Source organism: Melanerpes formicivorus, unplaced genomic scaffold (assembly GCF_026170545.1).
Source record: "Melanerpes formicivorus ecotype bairdi unplaced genomic scaffold, bMelFor1.0.p_v2 SCAF_96, whole genome shotgun sequence".
NCBI lineage: Eukaryota > Metazoa > Chordata > Aves > Piciformes > Picidae > Melanerpes > Melanerpes formicivorus.
This window is the reverse complement of record NW_027142448.1, coordinates 283,651-308,791: the sequence shown is the minus strand read 5'-3', so window position 1 is coordinate 308,791 and position 25,141 is coordinate 283,651. Positions and strand designations below refer to the sequence as shown.

The 25,141-nt window shown below is 47.5% G+C and overlaps 1 protein-coding gene across 1 annotated transcript; it reads right to left on the bottom strand.

The window, feature by feature from the left end:
* Positions 1–25,113, bottom strand: FBXO40 (F-box protein 40). Its single transcript, XM_068166041.1, has 3 exons — positions 24,810–25,113; positions 8,478–10,376; positions 1–2,338 (listed from the first exon to the last, which is right to left on the bottom strand). The coding sequence occupies exons 1-3, from the start codon at positions 24,816–24,818 to the stop codon at positions 2,141–2,143; spliced, it is 2,106 nt and encodes a 701-aa protein (XP_068022142.1). The 5' UTR covers positions 24,819–25,113; the 3' UTR covers positions 1–2,140.
* Positions 25,114–25,141: the final 28 nt, after the last annotated feature.

The following is a 25,141-nucleotide window of genomic DNA, read 5'->3' as shown; positions in this document are numbered from 1 at the left end:
GATGTTAGGAAGAAGTTCTTCCCAGCAAGAGAGATTGGCCATTGGAATGTGCTGCCCAGGGAGGTGGTGGAGTCCCCATCCCTGGAGGTGTTTAGGAAGAGCCTGGATGAGGCACTTGGTGCCATGGTTTACTTGATCAGATGGTGCTGGGTGCTAGGTTGGACTTGATGATCTCGAAGATCTTTTCCAACCTGGTTAATTCTATATTAGGTGTGTTAAGGATGGGTTTGGGCTCTTTTCAGTGGTGCCCAGTGATAGGGCAAGGGCAACAGACCCAAAGTAGAACACAGGAGGTTTCATTGAAACAGAAGGAAGAGCCCTTCCTTTGAGGGTGCCAGAACATTGAACTAGGCTGCCCAGAGAGAGCTTGTGGAGTCTCCTTCTCTGGAGACTTCCAAAACCCACCTGGACATGTTCCTGTGCAACCTGATCTAGGTGAACCTGCCTTAGCATGGGGGGTTGACTAGATGGTCTCTGAAAGTCCCTGCTAATCCCTACTGGTCTGATTCTCTGACAACTCATGATTAACAATTGCACAACAGAGCAGGCAGTCTAACAATTACTTTAAATAGTCTTTAATGTAGCTTTAACGAGTTTTTAAAGTAAAACAGAGAAAGTTATTAACTGAAAAATATAGAAAGCCAACTAAGGCCCTAAGGCTCCTTTGCTCCTTTGCTATTTCTGACAAAGAGTAAGTTTGGTTGCTTTGGTTTGAATGTTCCCTGAGCTCAGCTTTAGTTTTGTGCTCCACTAGGCATGCTTGCCTGGATTTGAATCCTGAACGACTCTCTGTGTCTGTGCAGTCAATTCCTGAGTCCTCACTGGAGTTACAACTAATTCACTTAACTTTGTGGGGTCCTTTTCTTTTCCCCATGCCTCAGAACAGATTGTCAGTCCCTGTGTCAGCCAGACAGGATGGCACCTGGGGAAGAAGAACCCTGTGTATCAGTACAGGTTGGGGCTGACCTGTTGGAAAGCAGCTGTGGGGAATAGGATGTGGGAGTGCTGGCAGGCAACAGGTTGACCATCAGCCAGCAATGTGTCCTTACAGCCAAGAAGTCCAGCAGCAACCTGGGGTGCATACAGAAGAGAGTGTCCAGTAGGTCTGCTCTACACTGGTGAGGCCTCATCTGGGACACTGAATCCAGTTTTGGGCTCCCCCATTCAAGAAGGCCAAGGAACTACTGGGGAGAGTCCAGTGGAAAGCCACTAAGATGATGAGGGGACTGGAACATCTGCTGTGAGACCTGGGGGTGTTTAGCCTGCAGGAGACTAAGGGGGGATCCCACTAATGCTTATCAATATCTCAAGTGTTAGTATCAGGAGGATGGAAGCAGACTCCTCTTAGGGGTGTTCAGTGACAGGACAAGGGGCAATGGGCACAGACTGAAACACAGAAAGTCCCAGTAAAGAAAAACTTCTTTCCTTTGAGGGTGGCAAAGCACTGGATCAGGCTACCCAGAGAGGTTGTGGAGTCTCTGTGGAAAGTCTCCCATATGGGAGACATTCCATACCCACCTGGACATGTTCCTCTGTGATTCACTCTGGGTGGTCCTGCTGTAGCAGGGAGGCTAGACTAGATGATCTCTGGGAGGTCCCTTCCAACCACTACCATTCTTTCATTCTGTGATCCAGCTGTGCTCCTAGAACATGCATTTCCAACTAAGGTGTTCCAGACCTCGTCAACAGAGAGGTTTAGCTGTCAGGAGGTGTTAGGGGATAGGTAATGGGTTGGACTTGATGATCTCTGAGTTCTTCTCCAACCTGGTGGATTCTATGATTCTAAGTTAGGAACATTAACTTGCTTCTCTCACAGCCATGGAAACAGGAGCAGTACAGCACCTGCTGGGTTGCCATGATGCTGTTTTCAAACAAGAGCCTTATTGCTTTCTTTGAGATGCTGTATTAAGCAAGGAACATAAACATAAAGCAAATGTTACCAGAGAACAGAGGATGAAGTTTTAACAATTAAGTTAATGGCGGGGGGGGGGGGGAATAAAAGATGCAGGATGTTTCAAATGCAGCTGGGGAGAAGCCAGTTTTGTATGTCCAAAGGAGGGTTGGAAGCAACAATCTCTACACCTGAATTCCCAAATCTTCATTTCAAGGACAGGAGTGTGGCAGAGGGGAAGGAGGCTGTTCAGACTCTGTGCTTGAAAGTAGAAACCAAAGTCTTTTGAGTTTGCTCTCGAGATTCACACATTCCTGCCAGCAGCACGGGCTCTGTCTTGTGCTCCACTTGGTAGAAGGGACAGTGCTTCAGGTGCTCCGCCATGGGCATGACCTCGTTGTGCTGCCACTCCTTAACGCTGGAGAACAGGCTGCTGAACTGCCAGATCTGACGTGGGGAGGGGAGAGAAGTTGGGCAGAGAAAACAGGCACATTGGTAAAAACAGAAGAAGATTTAAAAGTCTGTATGTGCTTACCGTGGGTGTGTGTTACTTGTACTGGACCAGGCTAGTGAGCAACTGAAGGTGCAGTGCTGCCACAGCAAGTAAAAATGGGACCAACGTTGTGATGTGCCTCATGATTGCTGGTTTTGTGGCTTTAGGCTTCACCTGCCATTTTTAACAGGAAAGTATCCTTCTGGTTTTGCTGTCAATCCAGTGCAGGTGTTCTGGTTTTGCTGGGACAGAATCCCAGGCCAGCCATGGGCTGCAGACCACTAGCAGTTGAGTCAGGCAGGACAGCTGAGTTGGCCACAGGTGTATCCCAAACCACGAACACCACACACAGTATAAAGGAGGCAGTTTGCTAGGGCAGAGGGGATTTCCTTGCTAAAAGTCTCCTATGTAGGTCTCACACTTTGGCTCATTGCCAGGGGAGGTTTAGGCTGAATGTTAGGAAGAAATTCCTCCCAGAAAGAGAGATTGGCCATTGGAATGTCCTGCCCAGGGAGGTGGTGGACTCACCACCCCTGGAGGTGATGAGCAGAGACTGGATGAGGCACTTAGTGCTATGGCTTAGTTGATCAGATGGTTTGGGTGATAGGTTGGACTTGATGATCTTGAAGGTCTTTTCCAACCTGGTTAAATCTATGCTATGCTATGCTATGCTATGCTATGCTATGCTATGCTATGCTATGCTATTCCTTTCCTTCATTTTGGGGACTGCCTTCCTGGACAGGGTAACTGCTGCACTTTTGTTGGGCTAAGTATAAATTCATATTGTTTCTATTGGCATTGGTATCAGTTTGGGTATTATTGGTTATTTGGTTATTTCATTGAACCCATTTTCATTTCAACCTTCTCTCCTTTTCCTGATCCCCCCTTCTCTGCTGGGGAGGGGTCACTGGAAAGAAACTGCTGTGATTTAGCCCTACATAGAGCAGGGCATGAGGAAAAATAGGAGCAGGGAAGTCATTCTGCCCTGTACTCAGCACTGGTTAGGCCACACCTTGAGTCCTGTGTCCAGTTCTGGGCCCCTTCAGTTTAGGAAGGACATTGAGACTCTTGAACATGTCCAGAGAAGGGCAACAAGGCTGGGGAGGGGCCTGGAGCACAGCCCTGTGAGGAGAGGCTGAGGGAGCTGGGGTTGTTTAGCCTGGAGAAGAAGAGGCTCAGGGGAGACCTTATTGCTGTCTACAACTCCCTGAAGGGAGGTTGTAGCCAGGTGGGGGTTGGTCTCTTCTCCCAGGCAGCCAGCACCAAAACAAGAGGACACAGTCTCAAGCTGTGCCAGGGAAAGTTTAGGCTGGAGGTGAGGAGAAAGTTCCTCACAGAGAGAGAGATTGGCCATTGGAATGTGCTGCCCAGGGAGGTGGTGGAGTCACCATCCCTGGAGGTGTTTAGGAAGAGCCTGGGGTGAAAAGGGATTGGATGTGGCACTTGGAGGCATGGTTTAGTAAGTCCCAAGGTATTGGGTGATAGGTTGGACTTGATGATCTCTGAGGTCTTTTCCAACCTTATTGATTCTATGACTGATTCTATGACACCTGATCAGCCATCTCTATGGAAAACTCCTCCACATCATCAGTGTGATCCAAGGTGTGTATAAAGCAAAGTGACTCCAGCGTGCTTGTGTGATACACATCTCAAAGAAATCTGACTTCAGAAAGACCTTCCAAAACATTGATCAGCAACTTAAAGTAATTATCATAGTACAAGCCTGGGGAATCTAAGATGAATTTTATTCCTAGAAGACACAGAAACTTGTACAGAACAAAACCCAGGAATGTGCAGTTAAAATGCTCTGAGTCTGTTTGCATTGATCCTGTGTACTCTGTAGGGATATCCTGGCAGGTAGTGCTGAGACTGTGATTAAAGTCACTTGAATACTTGCTGTATGCCATTAAGTAATTAAAATAATAATAATAATTAAGCCATAGTAGATTTCTTCTCCTTAAAGTTCCTTGCTGTGGAAGAAGGACAGTGTGTGGGTGTGCTCTGCTTAAGAGTACCTGACATTGTTCTGTCCCCAAGTATTCACAGCTATTAAACCCTGTAGTTAAGAAATCCATGCTAATTACAAACAGAATGTTTTCAAGCAGAGTTTGTGTACTGGAAATGAGATCATTGTGTGGTCTCCACACAGAGCTGACACAAAAAGAGTTTGTTAGTCCTTGGATTCAGTGCTGCTGGTTGAAAATTTCACCACAGTTCCAAGCTAACTGCAAAATGATTGCTCACTTGGAATTTCTTCCTTTTACTGAAGGAAGCCAGGTACTCCTCCAGTAAATTATTTCAGCAGCTATTTCCTGTTTTGGGTTGACGAGGTATGTTCAAGGAAGCTGTTAGATTATGTAGGAATAAAATTAGGGAGGTTAAGGCCCAGCTGGAACTGAAGCTGGCCACCTCAGTCAAAGACAATAAAAAGCATTTTTATAAATATATTAACAATAAGAAGAAGAGCAGGAAGAACCTGAACTCCCTAGTGGACCTGGAGAGGAACACAGTTACTGAGGATGAGGATAAAGCTGAGGTCCTGAACACCTTCTTTGCCTCAATGTTTAACAGCAAGGCAGGAGTTCAGGACGAGTGGTCTCCGGAGCTGGGCGTTGGGGTCGGGGAGCAGAGTAATACCCTGGAAATCCATGAGGAGTTAGTTCGGGACCTGCTGAGCCACTTGGATATCCACAAGTCCATGGGACCAGATGGGATCCATCCTAGGGTGCTGAGAGAGCTGGCGGATGTGCTAGCTAGGCCACTCTCCATCATTTTCCTCCAGTCCTGGCTCACTGGTGAGGTCCCAGATGACTGGAAACTGGCCAACGTGGTCCCCATCCACAAGAAGGGTCAGATGGAGGAACCTGGAAACTCCAGGCCTGGCAGCCTGACCTCAGTGCCAGGGAAAGTGATGGAGCAGATTATCCTGGGGGCAATAACTGCGCACCTGAAGGATGGCCAAGGGCTCAGGTCCAGCCAGCATGGATTTAGGAAGGGCAGATCCTGCCTCTCCAACCTGATCTCTTTCTATGATCAGGTGACCCGCCTGGTGGATGTGGGGAGGCCTGTGGATGTGGTCTACCTGGACTTCAGCAAGGCCTTTGACACCGTCCCCCACAGCAAACTGCTGGCTAAGCTGTCAGCCCGTGGCTTGGACCACTACACTCTGTGCTGGGTTAGGAACTGGCTGGAGGGCCGGGCCCAGAGAGTGGTCGTGAACGGTGCCGCATCCAGCTGGAGGCCAGTCACCAGTGGTGTCCCCCAGGGATCAGTGCTGGGCCCTGTCCTCTTCAACATATTCGTTGATGATCTGGATGAAGGGGTAGAGTCAGTCATCAGCAAGTTTGCAGATGACACAAAGTTAGGGGCAGATGTTAGTCAATTAGAGGGTAGAAAGGCTCTGCAGAGGGACCTCGACCGACTGGACAGATGGGCAGAGTCCAATGGGATGGCTTTCAACAAGTCCAAGTGCCGAGTGCTGCACTTTGGCTATGGCAATCCCATGCAGAGCTATAGGCTGGGGTCGGAGTGGCTGGAGAGCTCCCAGACAGAGAGGGACCTGGGGGTGCTGATCGACAGCCACCTGAATATGAGCCAGCAGTGTGCTCAGGTGGCCAGGAGGGCCAATAGCATTCTGGCCTGCATTAGGAATAGTGTGGCCAGCAGGAGCAGGGAGGTCATAGTGCCCCTGTACTCTGCTCTGGTTAGGCCGCACCTTGAGTACTGTGTCCAGTTCTGGGCTCCTCAGTTTAAGAAGGACATTGAGACACTTGAGCGTGTCCAGAGAAGGGCAACAAGGCTGGGGAGAGGCCTTGAACACAAGCCCTATGAGGAGAGGCTGAGGGAGCTGGGATTGTTTAGCCTGGAGAAGAGGAGGCTCAGGGGTGACCTTATTGCCCTCTACAACTACCTGAAGGGTGGTTGTAGCCAGGAGGGGGTTGGTCTCTTCTCCCAGGCAACCAGCACCAGAACAAGGGGACACAGTCTCAAGCTGCGCCAGGGGAGGTGAGGAGGAAGTTCTTCACTGAGCGAGTCATTCGGCATTGGAATGGGTTGCCCAGGGAGGTGGTTGAGTCATCGACCCTGGAGGCGTTCAAGGGGAGATTGGACGTGGCACTTGGTGCCATGGTCTAGTCATGGGGTCTGTGGTGTCAGGTTGGACTCGATGATCCTCGAGGTCCTTTCCAACCTAAGTGATACTGTGATACTGTGATACTGTGACGTAATTCAACCTGCAGCCACCAAACCACACTTGATGTTTTCTCTTAATAGTCATAAACTGCACAGCTTCCATTTGATGACCAACAGGTGGAGATCTTCAGCGGCTGGACTGGCAGCCAAATCCTTACATTGTTTCTGGGCACCTTTCCCCACATCCCTAAGTTGTTTGTTCCTAGATAGAATCATAGAATCAATGAGGTTGGAAAAGACCTCAGAGATCATCAAGTCCAACCTGTCACCCAACACCTGACTAACTAAACCATGGCTCCAAGTGCCACATCCAATCCTTTTTTGAACACCTCCAGGGAAAGGGACTCCACCACCTCCCTGGGCAGCACATTCCAATGGCCAACCTCTCTTTCTGGGAAGAATTTCTTCCTAACTTCCAGCCTAAACCTCCCCTGGCACAGCTTGAGACTGTGTCCTCTTGTTCTGGTGCTGGGTGCCTGGGAGAAGAGACCAACCCTCGCCAGGCTACAACCTCCCTTCAGGGAGTTGGAGACAGCAAGAAGGTCTCCCCTGAGCCTCCTCTTCTCCAGGCTAAACGACCCCAGCTCCCTCAGCCTCTCCTCACAGGGCTGTGCTCCAGACCTCTCAGACCTCTGTCTTGTTTTCTTGGTCGTGTTGGAGTCTTTGTGTTATTCTTTCAAATAGTTTCATGTCCTAGCAGCAGCAAGGCTATTGGCTAGAAAAAACCTGTGTCCACATTTTTCTTCCAGAGTGTGTTAAAGGGCAGTAAGGTTGGCAATTTTCCAATGCAAACAGCGGACAACTGGCTTTGCAGGTGAGGGCTTCCTATGTCCATGCTGCTCCCTCAGGTGCTCACAACCTGAGCCAGACACTCATGACAATCCTGTAAACTGTTAATCATCAAATTATGGAATTGTTTTGGTTGGAAAAGACCTTTAAGATAGAATTCAACCATTGCCTAACTCGATCAAGTCTGGGGCTAACCCATGTTCCTCAGCACCACATCTCTGCCTCCTTGAAACTCCACCAGCAACGAGGATTCAACCACCTCCCTCAGGAGCTATTCCCAGTGTTTGAGAACCCTTCCAGTGAAGAAGGTTATTCTAAGAGCCAACTGAAGCCTCCCCTGGTGCAACCTGAGACCATTTTCTCTCATCCTATCACTTGTTATCAGAGAGAAGAGACCAACACCCACTGTGCTACAACCTCCTTTCAGGGACTTGTAGAAAGGCAGAAGGTCTCTCCTCAGCCTTGTCTTCTCCAGGCTAAACAACCTCATTTCCCTCAGCCACTCCTCACAGGATCTGTTCTCCAGACTCTTCACCAGCTTTGGTGCCCTTCTCTGGACCTGCTCCAGCATCTCTGTCTTTCTTGTAGGGAGGGCCCTGAAACTGAACCCAGTACTCAAGGTGTGACCTTGCCTGTGCTGAGTACTGGGGAACAATCTCTTCCCTGGAAGTGATCACTCTTTATGAAAGCCCTTTGGGGTTGATCAGAATGCCTGAGCTCTTTTCACAATGGCTTCTAATGCCTTTTTTGTCCCCCTTCACCTTTTTTGGTGCTCTATAGCATGTTTCAGTTTTTAGTTCTTTAAAAATCCATGTGTAACCCTTAAGTATCAGGGACTCTCAGTTCCCAGTCCCTACAAAATTATGCACATGCAAACAGGTTACTCAAGACGAGCTTGGGTGGGAACTTTGAGCTAGTCAGAAGCTGTCCATTTAACTTTCCTACTTTTGCTAGATGTACTTTGCCATGACCCCCAGCAACTGCAGCCCACATTGAGAATGTCATGAACTTTCCCCACACCTGCATGCTCCTAGGCAGCATCCCTTGCTATGCTTGTGTATTTCATGGAGAGAGCCAATTCACTCTCTCTTCCCCAGTGTCACAGTGACTTGCCTTTTTGCGAGCTCTCCATGAGGTGCCACCATGGGAATATCTTTTTTTCTCCCAGACCAGCAGGACCATTCCCCTCTCTTGAAGAAGAGTGGCACAGATGTCCCTCATCAGCACTGACACTTGTGACAGCTGAGATAAACTGAAGCTGTCCAGGAACCCTGCAATGTACTTGAGCACTTCCACTGGAAGGCTGCTCAGCAAGTCCTTACTTCTCCCTCGTTTAGTCAATGTGAAATTGCACTTCCCCGATTCAGCGAGGAGGGTGTCCACTTCTGGCTTGATAGCAAAGGTCTTGAGATGCTTGCTGTATATAACCTTGGCCTTAAGTCCATCAGGGCGGAAGTGGTTTTGAACAAAAGTACATCCCAAGTAGGCAAGTGGGCAGCGATGCTGGAACCATCCGTCCAGGCACGACTGGATATCGGCATGCACGTTCTTGAAGTGGGAGGGGAACTCATCCCTCCTGAAGAAATGACTGCAGGTAAATGTGAAGGCTGAACTGCTTTTGTTGTGTCTCCTAGTTACACATTCAGTGTAGAGCTCCATGTGGAGTTCTGGTGGGCTCTCGTGATCCAGGACATCTGCTAGAACAGCACTGGAGGAGAAGGGCTCCAGGTGAAAGCTGTGCGTCTGCGTTGCGAAATCCACAAAGAGCCCGTCGATGCCCCGTGCTTCGGAGATCTCATGGCCCTTCAGCTCCTTTTCCAGTGCACACAGCAGCGTGGCTTTAACTACATTTGCCTTAGGTAGCTCTTCTAGGCTTATTCCCAGTTCTGAGGTATCCACTGACTTGTCTGAAGTCGGTATCCTGTGGCCCAGCGCATCTCCCAGGCGTGCTCTTTTGCCACAGTAACTAACGGGCACTTTGAAGGTGTAGACAGTCTTCACCTCCTGAGCTTCCAAGTTCCCATAGACAAAGTCTTTTTCTTTTGGAGTGCAAGCAGCTAGCTGGCCAAAGCGGATGAGCATTCCCCCATGATGTACCAGGTACATGTTGTAATCACCTACACCAACTTCCTTTTTCAGCCTCTCCAGGACCCCTTCTTGCCAGGGAGCCAGTCCTGTCCTTTCTGTGCTCGCTGTTACTTGTTCAGGCTTTTGGTCTTTTGCCTTTTCTGCACCATCAGGTACTCCCTTTGCCTTCTCTGTGGAGCTGGCAGAATGATGGGCTGATGCTGGTATATTGGAAGCCTCCTCTGTCTTTTGTTCTGCACTGGCAGCTGAGCCTGTTACCTTGCAAGCCAGGGCCTCTTTGCTGAAAATGTTCTCCCAGGTTTTGTAACTGTCCAGATCCATTCCCTCTTTGTCCTTGGCCAGGTCTTCACGCTCACATTGACTGAGCTCAGACAGGTGGTTTTCACCTCCTTGGGACCCACAGGCTACTCCTCCCACAGCTCCTTCTTCCCCGCCCATGGCTTCATCCATTAGCTCTTCAACTTCATCTTTTTTCCTCCACTCTGGAAAGAAGTTGACTAGTTTCAAAGTCCTGAAAAGTATCTTCTGGTCTCTGAGCGCCAAGGCTGTGTCCAGACACTCTTCATTCAAGGTCTCCTTCATAATGTTTTTGTGGAGGGTTGTGTCTGAATCCACATTTGGCCAGCGATTCCACTCCATCGAACAGCAGACAACACTGGCGGGACAGGCCTGGAGGTGCTTTGCCAGCTTAAAGCGAGCCATGGAGAAAGGGCAGCCATAGGCTGAGTTGAGGCAGGAGACCTGTTCTAAGGGACAGAGCAACTGGTGCTCCTCCTCCTTGCACATGTGGAAGGTGGCCCCACAGTGTAAGCGGCAGCTGATCACCATGCAGGAGACAGAGAGCTCAACTGGTGCGTGGCAGTGCCGGCTGAAACATCTCTCGCAGTGCTTGTGCTGCCCAGGGGGAGCTTTCTGCGGCCGGTGCTGTGTGTGGCAAAGACAAGAAGACAAGAGTTAGTGCCCAAAGGAGCAAGGGTGGTTACACACCCTCTGTGCCCACACTTGGTTTCTACAGCTGAAGTGCTGTGGTAAAACTGCCTGCCTTGCCATGGGGTGGGAAGGCAAGTGGATTTAGCACACTTCTGGACTGAGGCCTTTTACAGTGAAGCAGGTGTTTGTGTTCAGTGAGGATCTGCAAAGGTGGCCTGCCAAAGAGCTGAAGGGTGGAGTCTCGTGAAGATAAGATGGCCCTGTTTTGGCTAAAACTGATGAAGCAGGGCTCAAATAACATAAACAGCCAACTTCAAAGCAGATTCTGAGGGCTGGGGTGCCTGAGAGGAGACTTTGCTTAATTAACTACATTTTTAATACGAAAATTGATGCCCATATCTTCCAACAAGGAAAATTAAGTACATGCTAAACTTATGGAATAATAGAATTGTCAGGGTTGGAAGGGACCTCAAGGATGATCTAGTTTCAACCCCCTGCCATGGGCAGGGACACCCCACACTAGATCAGGTTGCCCAGAGCCACATCCAGCCTGGCCTTAAAAACTTCCAGGGATGAGGCTTCCACCACCTCCCTGGGCAACCTGTGCCAGTGTCTCACCACCCTCATGGGGAAGAACTTCTTCCTAATGTCTAATCTAAATCTACCTTCTTCTAGCTTGGATCCATTCCCCCATGTCCTATCACTACTCAACATCCTAAAAAATCCCTCCCCAGCTTTCTTGGAGGCCCCCTTCAGATACTGGAAGGCCGCAATAAAGTCCTGTGGCAGTTTTAGGCTATGCCTTTAAAACTTAGCTGCAGTTTTACAGCAGAAAAGTAGAAAAATATAAATAAATCACTATTGGGTGTAAAAAGGAAAACAAAAGATGATTCTAAACAAATTAATTGGACAAAATGTCTGGGATAACAGCAGCTGTATCATAACAATCCTTCACATTTCACTTCCATTCCCATTCCTTTTTTTTGCTCTTCTTGGCTGCTCTGCTTCACCCAGGGGATAACAACACTTCTGGCTGACCTTCACATAACATAACAACTAACACTCCTTTCTCTCAGCTCCTCTTTTCTTCTGGTACAGGGAGGTGGGGGGCAAGGTTTGGGGGTGGGGGCAGTGGAGCAGCTTCCCTGGTCTTCTGGACCAGGGGGGTTTCTGTGTTATTTGCTAATTGTAAATATCTGTATAATATTGTAACTCCTGTATATTTTGTATATATTCATTGCATTCCACTGTAGAGTGTAGTTTGTGCTTGTAAATACAGCTTCATTTGCTTCTAACTGAGTTAGTCTGGCTGAGTTAATGCTGGGGAAACTTTAACCCACCACAAGTCCCCTCGGAGCCTCCTCTTCTCCAGACTGAACAACACCAACTCTCTCAGCCTGTCTTCATGGGAGAGGTGCTCCAGCCCTCTGATCATCTTCATGGCCCTTCTCTTATATGACTGTTACTCAGCTTTCCTCCCAAATCATGTTGAATATCACCCAGAGGGCAGGGTAGGGCAGGGTATAAACCTGGGCTAGGGTATAAAACCCATGAGGGATATCTCTGTGTGCTGCTGACACCAGTACCAGGGCCATCACCCCCACCAGCTGAAGCAGCAGCAGCTTTGAAGGGGTCAAAAACAGAAGACAGAGAAGAGGATGGTTGATGGGCTGTGCTCCTTTTCCCCTACCTGAGACACCTTTCTTAGTGAGAATTTTGCCTTCAATATACAGCTGAAGTTTTGCTGCACTTCTGTTGTATTAGAGCTCCCCACTTCCACAATGCTCTTTGAGTAGGAAAGATGATGTTTCTTTTTCATCTCTGGAAAAATTAGCTGGTCATTTGGCCTACATGTCTTCTCATCTCCCCATAAAGACACAAATGTTGTGCCAATGAACCTTCCTTTGTTCTAACACCAGCAAGGCTGAGAGTAATGATTATCTTCATGATCCCTGCTCTCTGAGCGGAAAACAGCTCATTTGCCTGGCCTCATTTACCCTTACGCTTCTAGATGATGCCTACACATTGTGGAACAGAAGCTGCAGGGGACTTCAGGCAGGTTCTTTTTGCTTCTGCTTTCAGGTGTCAAAACCCAAAATAAGGCAATGCCTCAGTCTGCAGTTCGGAGAGAAGCTCTGGAGTGCAGTGGAGGCTTGTTGCAAGATTATATTACAGTTAAATCCAGCTAAATTCACAGCTAAACCCATTTTCTTTCACTTTCTCTTACAAACTGCCTTTCACCACTCTTCCCCTTGCTGTTATCAGTGAATGCTGAGTAGATAGTAAATGGGAGAAGAGGGCAGGTATGGCTCACCTCATGCTCTGCTCAGCACCATAGTATGCAGTTTGAGCAGAAGGTGAGTGACAAATGTCTAACCTCAACAGAGCTTTTCCCTTCCTGTGACTGGCAGTGGAGAAATAAGCCTGAGCATGCCTTTTACATGGTGTCTCTCTGAGAAAGAATCCTTTTTTCTTCCTTTGGGATTTGTTTCACAGTATCACAGTATAACTTAGGTTGGAAAGGACCTCGAGGATCATTGAGTCCAACCTATCAACACAGACCCCATGACTAGACCACGGCACCAAGTGCCACATCCAATCCCCTCTTGAACGCCTCCAGGGATGGGGACTCCACCACCTCCCTGGGCAGCACATTCCAATGACAAATGACTCGCTCGGTGAAGAACTTCCTCCTCACCTCGAGTCTAAACCTCCCCTGGCACAGCTTGACACTGTGTCCCCTTGTTCTGGTGCTGGTTGCCTGGGAGAAGAGGCCAACCCCTTCCTGGCTACAACCACCTTTCAGGTAGTTGTAGAGGGCAATGAGGTCACCCCTGAGCCTCCTCTTCTCCAGGCTAAACAATCCCAGCTCCCTCAGCCTCTCCTCATAGGGCCATGATCCTGCAAAAACTGCTCACCACTGCTCTGCTTTTTCACAGCACCCCTACATGTGGCAATGCCAGCGACGAGCAGTGTGAGCAATCTGGCAGTGCAGGCCTGGAGCCTGACATGGTGGTAGGCCATAAATGCAGCTAGCAGTGTAGCAAAACAGTGCTGTGCCTGCAGCATGTAACTAAAACAAGACACTGGTAGCTATAAACATGGACAGTTATCTTGGGACAACAGGATATGCACCTGCATCAACAACCTCGTTGTGTCATTAGTAGTTGGACCAATAATCTGTAATAGTGCAATGTGTGGTCACTCATGGGGAACCAATGGAGCTGTGCCAACGAGGCTCTCCAAGCTTATATAAGTTGTAGCAGTTGCCTTGCTACGCACTTCTTCTTCTGCCTTTCCTGTCTCCTGTTTCTTCTACACTTTACTGTGCTATACTTGCACTACAGGCCTGCTCCATAGGCCTGCACCTCAGGCCTGCACCATCGGCCTGCACCACTGGAACAATAAAGGAACAATACTCGATCACATTGGTCAGCTGTATTGATTCCCAATCTCCGTTGTCCTACACCTACATACTTCTGACAACCGAGTGTCAAACGCTGCCCAGAACTGAACAGGTGATCCTGAGCTGATCACATTTTAGATTTGGCTCATGAAGGTGCTAGTGACACCACAAGGGGCCAGAAAACAGACAATGAGGTCCCAGGCAGCAAGAAATAACACCAGTCTGTTTCACAAGTTCAGCTGCCACCAGGCAGCTCCCTGAATGTAACATTTTGCAACCAACAGGACTTTATTAAAAGCATAAGTGGAGGCTGCCAACCCAAATGCTTCAGAAATGTCAACCACCCTTAGTATATCACCAGGTGAAATGTCATCTTAAGGAAGACTGCAGTTCTGTCCTCACACTGCCATATTAATGTATTTTTTGAATATATATCAACTTTTCCATTCTCTTCCTCTTGATCTAAAAAGGACATACAATTTTCCTGAGGTGCAACAACAAAGAGCTGAAGTACAAGAGCTTGATGTGTGGAGGTCCTTATAGGAAAAGTTATCAACACCAGCTTACTATCTTTGTGTCACAACAAACTGCTGGGTTTCCATTCTTCCTCAGCAAGTCAGGCAAACCAGTTTAATCTACATAATGCACTTAGGAGGCCTGCTTCCAAAAGTTCTCAGGTCTCCTTGCTTAAAATGCCTCTGCTCTTGCAATGATTCCTGCTAATCCTTACTAAAAATGGAAAAACCCAGAAGTATGAAGTCTGAGAGCAAGTCAATGGAGGTGGTGATTAGCCAAGTCAATGGAGGTGGTGATCAGCATGAGGCTGCCTTCTGTTGAAAACAAATTACAGTATCACAGTCTCACAGTCTCACAGTATCACTAAGGTTGGAAGAGACCTCAGAGATCATCGAGTCCAACCTGTCACCACAGACCGCATGACTAGACCATGGCACCAAGTGCCACATCCAATCCCCTCTTGAACACCTCCAGGGATGGGGACTCCACCACCTCCCTGGGCAGCACATTCCAATGGCTAACAACTCTCTCCATGAAGAACTTTCTCCTCACCTTGAGTCTAAACCTCCCCTGGTGCAGCTTGAGACTGTGTCCTCTTGTTCTGGTGCTGGTTGCCTGGGAGAAGAGACCAACCCCTTCCTGGCTACAACCACATTTCAGGTAGTTGTAGAGGGCAATGAGGTCTCCCCTGAGCCTCCTCTTCTCCAGGCTAAGCAACCCCAGCTCCCTCAGCCTCTCCTCACAGGGCTGTGCTCAAGGCCTCTCCTCAGCCTTGTTGCCCTTCTCTGGACACCTTCAAGTCTCTCAATGTCCTTTCTAAACTGAGGGGCCCAGAACTGGACATAGGAGTCAAGGTTTGGCCTAACCAGTGCTGAGTACAGGGGCACAATGACCTCCCTGCTCCTGCTGGCCACACTCTTCCTGATCCAGGCCAGGACGCCATTGGCCTTCTTGGCCACCTGGGCACACTGCTGGCTCATGTTTAGGCAGCTGTCAATCAGCACCCCCAGGTCCCTCTCTGTTTGGCTGCTCTTCAGCCACTCTGACCCCAGCCTGTAGCTCTGCATGGGGTTGCTGTGGCCAAAGTGCAGCCCCTGGCACTTGGACTTGTTGAATGCCATCCTGTTGGCCTCTGCCCATCTGTCCAGTCAGTTGAGGTCCCTCTGCAGAGCCCTTCTGCCCTCTAACTGACCAACATCTGCTCCTAACTTGGTGTCAGCTGCAAACTTGCTGATGACTGACTCAATCCCCTCATCCAGATCATCAGTGAAGATGTTAAAGAGGATGGGGCCCAGCAAATCATGAATCTCAGAATGTAAGAAGTTACATTTTGAATCAGACCACTGCTTTACCCATCCCAGCAGTTTTCTTCAAGATGAGCATAAGAGATGGTCTTCAGTGTGAACAGGTAGGACCTCCTGTGGTCCTTTCCCCTCATAGGCAGTTGTTAGATTGGAGAACTAGAGGGTGCTCAGTTATTGCTTGGAGCTACTTCCCTAGATACCTTCAACTGCTATCAATGACTTAACCCAAAGGCTGCTGCAAGTAGAAAACTTGCAACTTCTGACTTTCTCCTGCTTGCTGAAGGGGCTGCATTCTAGCTGGGTTCAACCTACTGTGAATCTTAGTGGAAGAGTAAAAGCAAATGATAAGGACAACCACAGGGTCATGGAATGCTTTGAGTTGGAAGGGACTTTTAAATGTCATCGAGTCCAACTGCCAGCCATGGGCAGGGACATCAGCTAGATCAGGTTGCTCAGACCCAGGTTCAACCTGACCTTGACTGCTTCCAGGGATGGGGCTTCTGACACCCCTCTGGGCAACCTGTGCCAGTGTTTCATCACCCTCACTGTAAATAACCTTTCTCTTTTTTTGCAGCTTGCATTTCCCCTCTTTTAGTGGAAAACCATCACCCCTGGTCCTGTCACAAAGACTGTCCCCACCTTTCTTATAGACCCCCTTTAAGTGTTGAAAGGCTGCAAGAAGGTCTCCCTGGAGCCCTCTCCTTGACAGGAACTGGAGCTCTGTTTCCAAACAGGACCCAGGGAACTCTTTCTTTTGGGGGTGTGTGTGTCTCCAAAAAGGAGACAAATGTTTTTGGCAAGTCATCCTATCACACTTCTTTTTTGCAGCAGAGACTACCATAGGCCCAGAAGACACTTGTTTGTCTCTGAGAAAGAAATAGATATTGTTGGTAAAATCATAGTTATTGTTTCCCCCCACTAAGGTTAAAGAAAACACAGGAGTGAGATTAATCTAGGTGCAAGAGCTTTTACAACCCCAGTGGTGGAAGTCACAAACAACACTGGAGAAAGAAAAATGTTGGGAGAGGCAACGCTTGTGGGTTCCTGCCACCACTAAAGACCACACACTCATGTTTGAACCTGATGTGCATTAAGTATAAAACCATTAAGGTTGGAAAAGACCTATCATAGTAGTAGTAGTAGTAGTATCATAGTAGTATCAGTCAGGGTTGGAAGGGACCACAAGGATCATCTAGTTCCAACCTCCCTGCCATGGGCAGGGACACCCCACACAAGTCCAGCCATCAGCTCAACACCTTGCCCAGCAAACCATGCCCCCAGGGGCCATGTCTCCATGTTTTTTGAACACCTCCAAGGATGGTGACTCCACTACCTACCTGGGGAGCCCGTTCCCATGCTTGACCTTCCTTCAGTAAAGAAATGTTTCCTATTATTCAATCTAAACCTCCTCTGGTGCAATTTGAGGCCATTTCCTCTTGTCTTATTGCTAGTTACTTGGGAGACCAACCCCCACCTCACTACAACCTCCTTTCAGGTTGTTGTGCTCAAGACATCGTTGTTCCCTCCTTTGTAACTTCCAGTGCTGACCAATACCTGTTTACACCTCCCAGTCAATTAATGCCCTTCCCCACTTGGTCTTGCAGAGGAAAGAGCGAAGGGAGGTTTTAGCCAGGTGGGGGTTGGTCTCTTCTCCCAGGCAACCAGCACCAGAACAAGAGGACACAGTCTCAAGCTGTGCCAGGGGAGGTTTAGACTGGATGTTAGGAAGAAGTTCTTCATAGAAAGAGAGATTTGCCATTGGAATGTGCTGCCCAGGGAGGTGGTGGAGTCACCATCACTGGAGGTGTTTAGGAAGAGCACTTGGTGCCATGGTTTAGTTGATCAGATGGTGCTGGGTGATAGGTTGGACTTGATGATCTCAAAGGTCTTTTCCAACCTGGTTAATTCTATTCCATTCCATTCTATTCTATTCTATTCTATTCTATTCTATTCTATTCTATTCTATTCTATTCTATTCTATTCTATTCTATTCCATTCCATTCCATTCCATTCCATTCCATTCCATTCCATTCCATTCCATTCACATCCTTGGTGGTCCCTTTACCCATGGACAAACTTACCACTGATGAATAAAGCTCAGATATCTTCCTCATTGTTTGCACTGAAAGAGCTGGAGCCAGCAATGCAGAAACAGAGCATTTCACAATGACCTGTTGTTACATTCCCTGTCTTGTTTTTGCCTTCTGCACAGGGGTGACACCAGAGTGCTGGCCAGGGTGGCCCCAGCCAGCCCTTAAATACATATGGTTTAGGGTGGCACCTGTCCTGCTTTCTGCTGTTCAGTTGCATTTACTCTTATGTGGCTCAGAGAAGTGGGAGATACAGATGGGTTTATTTCACATTGGCAGGATCCTTGCTGCTCTCATTCTTGAAACATTTTGCTGCAAATATAATCTCTAAAAATAGTCCCAGCTATGACTTGCATAAGGTCAGAGGAAGGCTGGGTACATTACACTGCAGTAAAAACATGAAGATGTGAACAATACTTTCCACTGCAAAAGTAACACTCAGGAAGAAGTAACTGATAAATGCAAGTGTATCAGGGGCACAGGCCCTGTGGTTCTCCAAAACACAGAAAGGAAGGGCTGCAAAGTTTCTGGAGAGGAGTCTGCTTTCACACTGCTCTACAGTGAAATGAATGCTGGTGGAGGAGAAGCTCACCAGGAGCTCTCAGTGTGCACTTGCAGCCCAGAAAGCCAATCAGAGCCTGGGCTGCATCAGGAGAAGTGTGGCCAGCAGGGCAAGGGAGGGGATTCTCCCCCTCTGCTCAGCTCTGGGGAGACCCCACCTGGAGTACTGCCTCCAGTTCTGGAGCCCCTATTCCAAGAGGGATCTGGAGGTGCTGGAAGGTGTCCAGAGAAGGGCCAGGAGGATGAGCAGAGGGCTGGAGCACCTCTCCTGTGAGGACAGACTGAAGGAGTTGGGGCTGTTCAGTCTGGAGAAGAGAAGGCTCCCAGGTGACCTCATTGTGGCCTTCCAGTATCTGAAGGGGGCTCCAAGAAGGCTGGGGAGGGACTGCTCAGGATCTCAGGGAGTGATAGGACCAGGGGGAATGTAATGAAGCAGGAGGTGGGGAGATTGAGGCTGGAGGTGAGGAGGAAGTTCTTCCCCATGAGAGTGGTGAAGCCCTGGAATGGGTTGTCCAGGGAGGTGGTTGGGGCCCTGTCCCTGGAGGTGTTTAAGGCCAGGCTGGCTGAGGCTGTGGCCAGGCTGGTCTAGTGTGGGGTGTCCCTGCCCATGGCAGGGGGGTTGGAACTAGATGATCCTTGTGGTCCCTTCCAACCCTGACTGACACTATGAAAGCCCTCTGAATTACATGTAGAGAATGTTTTGTTTACGAAAAGTGACCACAGTAGAGCATTCAGAGCCACAGCCTTTATCATTATTCAGGCACTTTTCAGTTGAGTTTACCACATCTCTAAGTAGTCTATGCTGTTCTTTTCAGACAAATGGTTGCTCTGCCTCTCTCCTCATTGACAAATGTGTGAAGCTGGAGGAGAGGAAGAATATGGGATAGAGATTTTTTTCTGATATTCATCATGGTTTGAATGGTTCTTCTATTCTGAGATGTCAGGAGCTCTGTGTTTTAACTGATGATCTGCTTAGCTCGGTGCTTTAGTTGCTGGTACTACTGTCAGGGCAGAAATAGCAACTTTCAAAACCCTGAGCAGAAGGTTTACAAATTCTAGAATAGAGTAGAGTAGAGTAGAGTAGAGTAGAGTAGAGTAGAGTAGAGTAGAGTGGAGTAGAGTAGAGTAGAGTGGGGAGGGAATGGAATGGAATGGAATGGAATGGAATGGAATGGAATGGAATGGAATGGAATGGAATGGAATGGAATGGAATGGAACGGAACGGAACGGAACAATAGAATAGAATAGAATAGAATAGAATAGAATAGAATAGAATAGAATAGAATAGAATAGAATAGAATAGAATAGAATAGAATAGAATAGAATAGAATAGAATAGAATTCACCAGGTTGGAAAAGACCTTTGAGATCATCAAATCCAACCTATCACCCAACACCATCTAATCAACTAAACCATGGCACCAAGTGCCTCATCCAGGCTCTTCCTAAACACCTCCAGGGATGGTGACTCCACCACCTCCCTGGGCAGCACATTCCAATGGCCAATCTCTCTTTCTCTGAAGAACTTCTTCCTAACATCCAGGCTAAACCTCCCCTGGCACAGCTTGAGACTGTGTACTCCCGTTCAGGTGCTTGGATACATAACATCCAGAGGCAGGTGACACAGAGGTAAGACAGGAGATGAGCCACCTCTCTAAGGCATCTTGTGTCCCTGAAACCTGCAACACTTCCCAAGAGCTGGGTTAGAAAACAAAAATCAGATCAGAAATGCTTCTCTGAATCATAGTCAAGCTACTGAGGAAAGAAAGGATGAAAATTACAGTCCCCAGGCTGTCCACTTTGGTAAACCATTATTTTTAGACTGTCATAACAGCAAGACCAGTTTAAAAATATACAGCTGCTATTTTAACTGCAGATATGTCTGTGTCTGGAGGAGCTCTGTCCAGTGACAATAACTTGCAGTCTGTAAATCAAATACAGTTTATGTATTTAATTCAGTTGCAGTCAGTGAGCCAACACAATCAACTGCTTTCTTCTTTGGTGTTTGCTGTACCATAGAATTGTAAAACTCTTTCTGTTGGAAAAGATATTTAAGATCATTGGCTCCAACCATACTCTGATTCTACCAAGGCTGGTTCTAACCATCCCCCTCAGCACATCTCTGTGCCTTTTAAACATGTCCAGGGGTAGGGATTCAACCATCTTCCTGAGGAGCCTGTTCCAGTGTTTGAGAATGTTTTCAGTGGTCTCTTCTAATATCGAACCTCAGCCTCCCCTGGGACAGCTTGAGGCCATTTCCTCTTGTTCTGTCACTCCTTACTAGTGAGAAGAGACCAACCCCCACCTCTCTACAACCTCCTTTCAGGTTGTAGACAGCTTCCTTTGCTCCAGGTTAAACAACCACACTCAGCCACTCCTCAGGAGACCTATGTGACTGATTGCATTACATACTAAGGTTATACATTCTGCCCAAGTTCTTGACACAGAATGAAGGGATAGCTCCAAGTTTTAAAACCAGGGCTACCAGAAGCCTTAAAGAGTGCCTCTGAGATGAGGCTGAAAATGAACATACACCAAACTAAGATTTACAATGTGGAAAGTACCTTAAAACCCAAAAACCTCAGGAACAGTTTGCCTCCACGTTCTAGAGTCAAGGAGAATAGAATAGAATAGAATAGAATAGAATAGAATAGAATAGAATAGAATAGAATAGAATAGAATAGAATAAGGATATAATAAACCAGGCTGGAAAAGACTCTTGAGATCATCAAGTCCAACCTATCACCCAACACCACCTAATCAATTAAACCATGCAACCAAGCACCCTATCAAGTCTCCTCCTAAACACCTCCAGGGATGGTGACTCCGCCACCTCCCTGGGCAGCACATTCCAATGGCCAATCTCTCTTACTGGGAAGAAATTCCTCCTAACAACCAGCCTAAACCTCCCCTGGCACACCTTAAGACTGTGTCCTCTTGTTCTGGTGCTGGTTACCTGGCAGAAGAGACCAACCCCCTCCTGGCTACAACCTCCCTTCAGGTAGTTGGAGACAGCAAGAAGGTCTCCCCAGAGCCTCCTCTTCTCCAGGCTAAGCAACCCCAGCTCCCTCAGCCTCTCTTCATAGGGCTTGTGTTCCAAACCCCTTATTGAAGTTATACAGAACATTACAACAGAAGAAAATGTGAATACTTCTGGTGAAGTGTACAGGGTGGAAAGGATTTTTTCTCTATTTCTTTCAATCCTTGTTACCTACTATATGGTGTTCATCTAGTTTTTATCACAGTACTTAAATCCTGAGGTCAATATAGAGTTACTGATTTCCTTACAGGGTTTTTTGGTATATTTACCTACCTGAAAGGTGGTTATAGCCAGGTGGGAGTTGGTCTCTTCTCTCTAGCAACCAGCACCAGAACAAGAGGACACAGTCTCAAGCTGTGCCAAGGGAAGTATAGGCTCAAGGTGAGGAGAAAGCTCTTCACTGAGAGAGTTGTTAGCTATTGGAATGTGCTGCCCAGGGAGGTGGTGGAATCCCCATCCCTGGAGGTGTTCAAGAGGGGATTGGATGTGGCACTTGGTGCCATGGTCTAGTCATGAGGTCTGTGGTGACAGGTTGGACTTGATGATCTCTGAGGTCTCTTCCAACCTTGGTGATACTGTGATTCTATCTTAGTATGTGAGGAGGTTCACAACCAATAATAATTTATCTTTGCAGTACTAGAGGTACACTTGAAGGTTAAAAGATACTATGATTTCTGTTTGGCAGATGGAGACTTAAAGTATACAAAGATGAAAATAAATAGAATTCCATATCATATTTTACATAACTAACTATATATGTGTGTGTGTGTATAGGCTGGATGTTAGGAAGAAGTTCTTCACAGAGAGATTGGCCGCTGGAATGTGCTGCCCAGGGAGGTGGTGGAGTCACCATCACTGGAGGTGTTAAGGAAGGGTCTGGATGAGGCACTTGGTGCCATGGTTTAGTTGATTAGATGGTGTTGGGTGATAGGTTGGACTTGATGATCTCAAAGGTCTTTTCCAACCTGGTTAATTCTATTCTATTCTATTCTATTCTATTCTATTCTATTCTATTCTATTCTATTCTATTCCATTCCATTCCATTCCATTCCATTCCATTCTAATCCTACCCTATCCTACCCTACCCTATCCTATCCTATCCTATTTTATATAGATATATAACTAACTATATATACATCTGTGTATATATAGATGATATAGAAATAGAAATAGAGATAGAGATACAGAGATAGAGATATATAGAGATAGATATATAAAGATATCACAGTATCACTAAGGTTGGAAGAGACCTCGAGGATCATCGAGTCCAACCTGTCACCACAGACCTCATGACTAGACCATGGCACCAAGTGCCACATCCAATCCCCTCTTGAACACCTCCAGGGATGGGGACTCCACCACCTCCCTGGGCAGCACATTCCAATAATGAATGACTCTCTCTGGGAAGAACTTTCTCCTCACCTCCAGCCTAAACTTCCCCTGGCACAGCTTGAGACTGTGTCCTCTTGTTCTGGTGCGATATAGAGATAGAGATAGAGATAGAGGTAGAGGTAGAGGTAGAGGTAGAGGTAGAGGTAGAGGTAGAGATACAGACACATATCAAGCACGGAGATGCTCAGGTTCTGATGTTACTCTTGCAGTTGCATGCCTCCTGCACAAAAATCCTAGCAGAGCCAGCTGCAGAATCGTATTTTCTAGAAGAGCATCTAAGTCTCTGTAGAGATACTCCTCTCTCTTCATCAGCACTCTTTCCTCAGTCACTACACTCAGACAGAAATCAGGCTGGGCTCTCCTTTTGCTAAACAGATGCATTTGTTTCTTGGAGCTGAGGAAGAACCCAGGATACTGTACCACATCTGTCCATGATGGTGGGTGATGTGTACCTGATGAATTGGTAGAGTCACCATCCCTGGAGGTGGACAACACACGTGAAGACCTGGCACTTGGAGCCATGGTTTAGAGGGCAAGGTGGTGTCCAGCTGATGGCTGGACTTGATCTCAGAGATCTTTTCCAACCTTAATAATTCCCTAATTCTTGAGAGCCTAAGTTCTCTAAACCCCTATCACTAGATATCAAAAGGAAAAGTCACTTCAAGAATACTGCTACCTGGAATCACAGTGACCTCTATCTAAGTCAAGCCCCACAGCTCCACACTCACACCAGGAACAGCTGCAGCTTGAGTGACCACCTTGGCATTAGGCATAGCAGGTTACTGTCCCTTATGGCACATCTGCTCTGCAGTAGCCATTCAGACTGAGCTTGCATACACCTTGCCAACCAGGCTTTAAATGGGCCAGGCAGAAAATATGGTGTGCTCAAGGCAGGTGGAAAGGGAAAATAAAAGATAGATAGCAAATCTTCACCAGTTACACTAGTAACTTTCTACTGAGCATGTGCAAGACATAGTTTCTTTGAGGCTCAGACCCTGAAAAAACTCATGTGGAGTTTTTAGGGGCACTTTGATTCCAGGCCAACCCTTCTGGTGAACCTCAAATCCTCAGTGTAAGACAGCACAAAGTGAAAAGGTTTTCTGTGGGACCTGTTAGATAAGGCCACAGCTGGAAGGCTGATGCTGTGACAATTAAGGAGCTTGTCCCTGTATTGTCTAGCTGGGAATCAGCTGGCTGAGACTGTGGTGCTACAAGGCAATAATCACGAGTCAGTCACTGAACAGGCTGCAATTCATACTGAATAAATAAATAAAGCTTTAAAATGACAGAGGTTGAGTATGTCCATGGCACAATGCATCAGCCTGGCCAAGGCTTCAATCCACCTTCCTTGCTTTTCTTCCAGAGCACAGCTGCTGTTCAGGTTCTCACAGCAGCACATCAGCTTCTCTTCAGCTCCCTCAGCATGGCATGCAGGACCATGGATCTCAAGAGAAGCTATCACACCTTCAGGCCTGCTCCTTGCCTGGTAAATCTGTGCTGCACATAAGCAGTAAAGTGGCATGTGAGAGGTCCCTGTGCCATCCTTGGGAGAGACACAACCTCTCACTTTGCACTGATAACCAGGAAATGGGTTTGATTTTGGTGTGAGTTCAGCAAGTGCTATAAGATTCAGTGCAGTTGCAGTTTGAGTAAAAGATAGCCCCAAATGTTTGGGTTTTTTTCTCATGTGATGCTCTATTTTATGCTGTAGTAACAGTCTCACTAACATACTCCTCAGGAAACTTCTTGAGGTAACCCAGTGAGCAAAACAAAAGCAATCTAGCCCAAGGCAGGTGCCCAGCATAGGGAATGTCAGAGCTATTAGTTAAAGGCTAAGCCACAAAACCCAAACCAGCTAAGATTCCTGAATAAAACCTGCTGCACAGCCACAGCTCTAAATGGTGCAGTACCATCTGTAACCCTTGTAATTCTTACTTCATAGCCACTCACTCAATCTGCATGAGCAACACCAAGTCTTCAGGCTGAATCCACATCTTGGCATCTTTTCCCCGAGGTTACTAAGGATGTCCTGGAGATGTTTTGATTCTCACAGCTTGCTACAGCAACCATTACACTGCAAAAGTTTAGACCAACTCCAGCTCTATTTGCAAAGCCTTACCTTAATCATAGAGCCCCTGGGTAGGTACCAAATGCTTGCTCTCCTGGTTGTGCTCAGCTGGCTTGAGGCGAGGTAAGGGAGGACGGCATGGAAAGAAACAGGAGGGAATGGGAGGACACAGAGCGAGCCCAGACAGAAACATCAAGTAGTTTAGGGATGTTAAAAATAAAACCCATGCATGTGACCACGTAGCTCAGCTTACAGAGCAGTCTCTTCCACTGTAGTTGTTAACACTGTCATTTCTGGAGTGCTACTCCACAGAGAAGGTGAGACAGGCAGAAGCAGTAATACTCTATGCCTTCTGAATTACAGGGACACCCTACCCAGAGTCC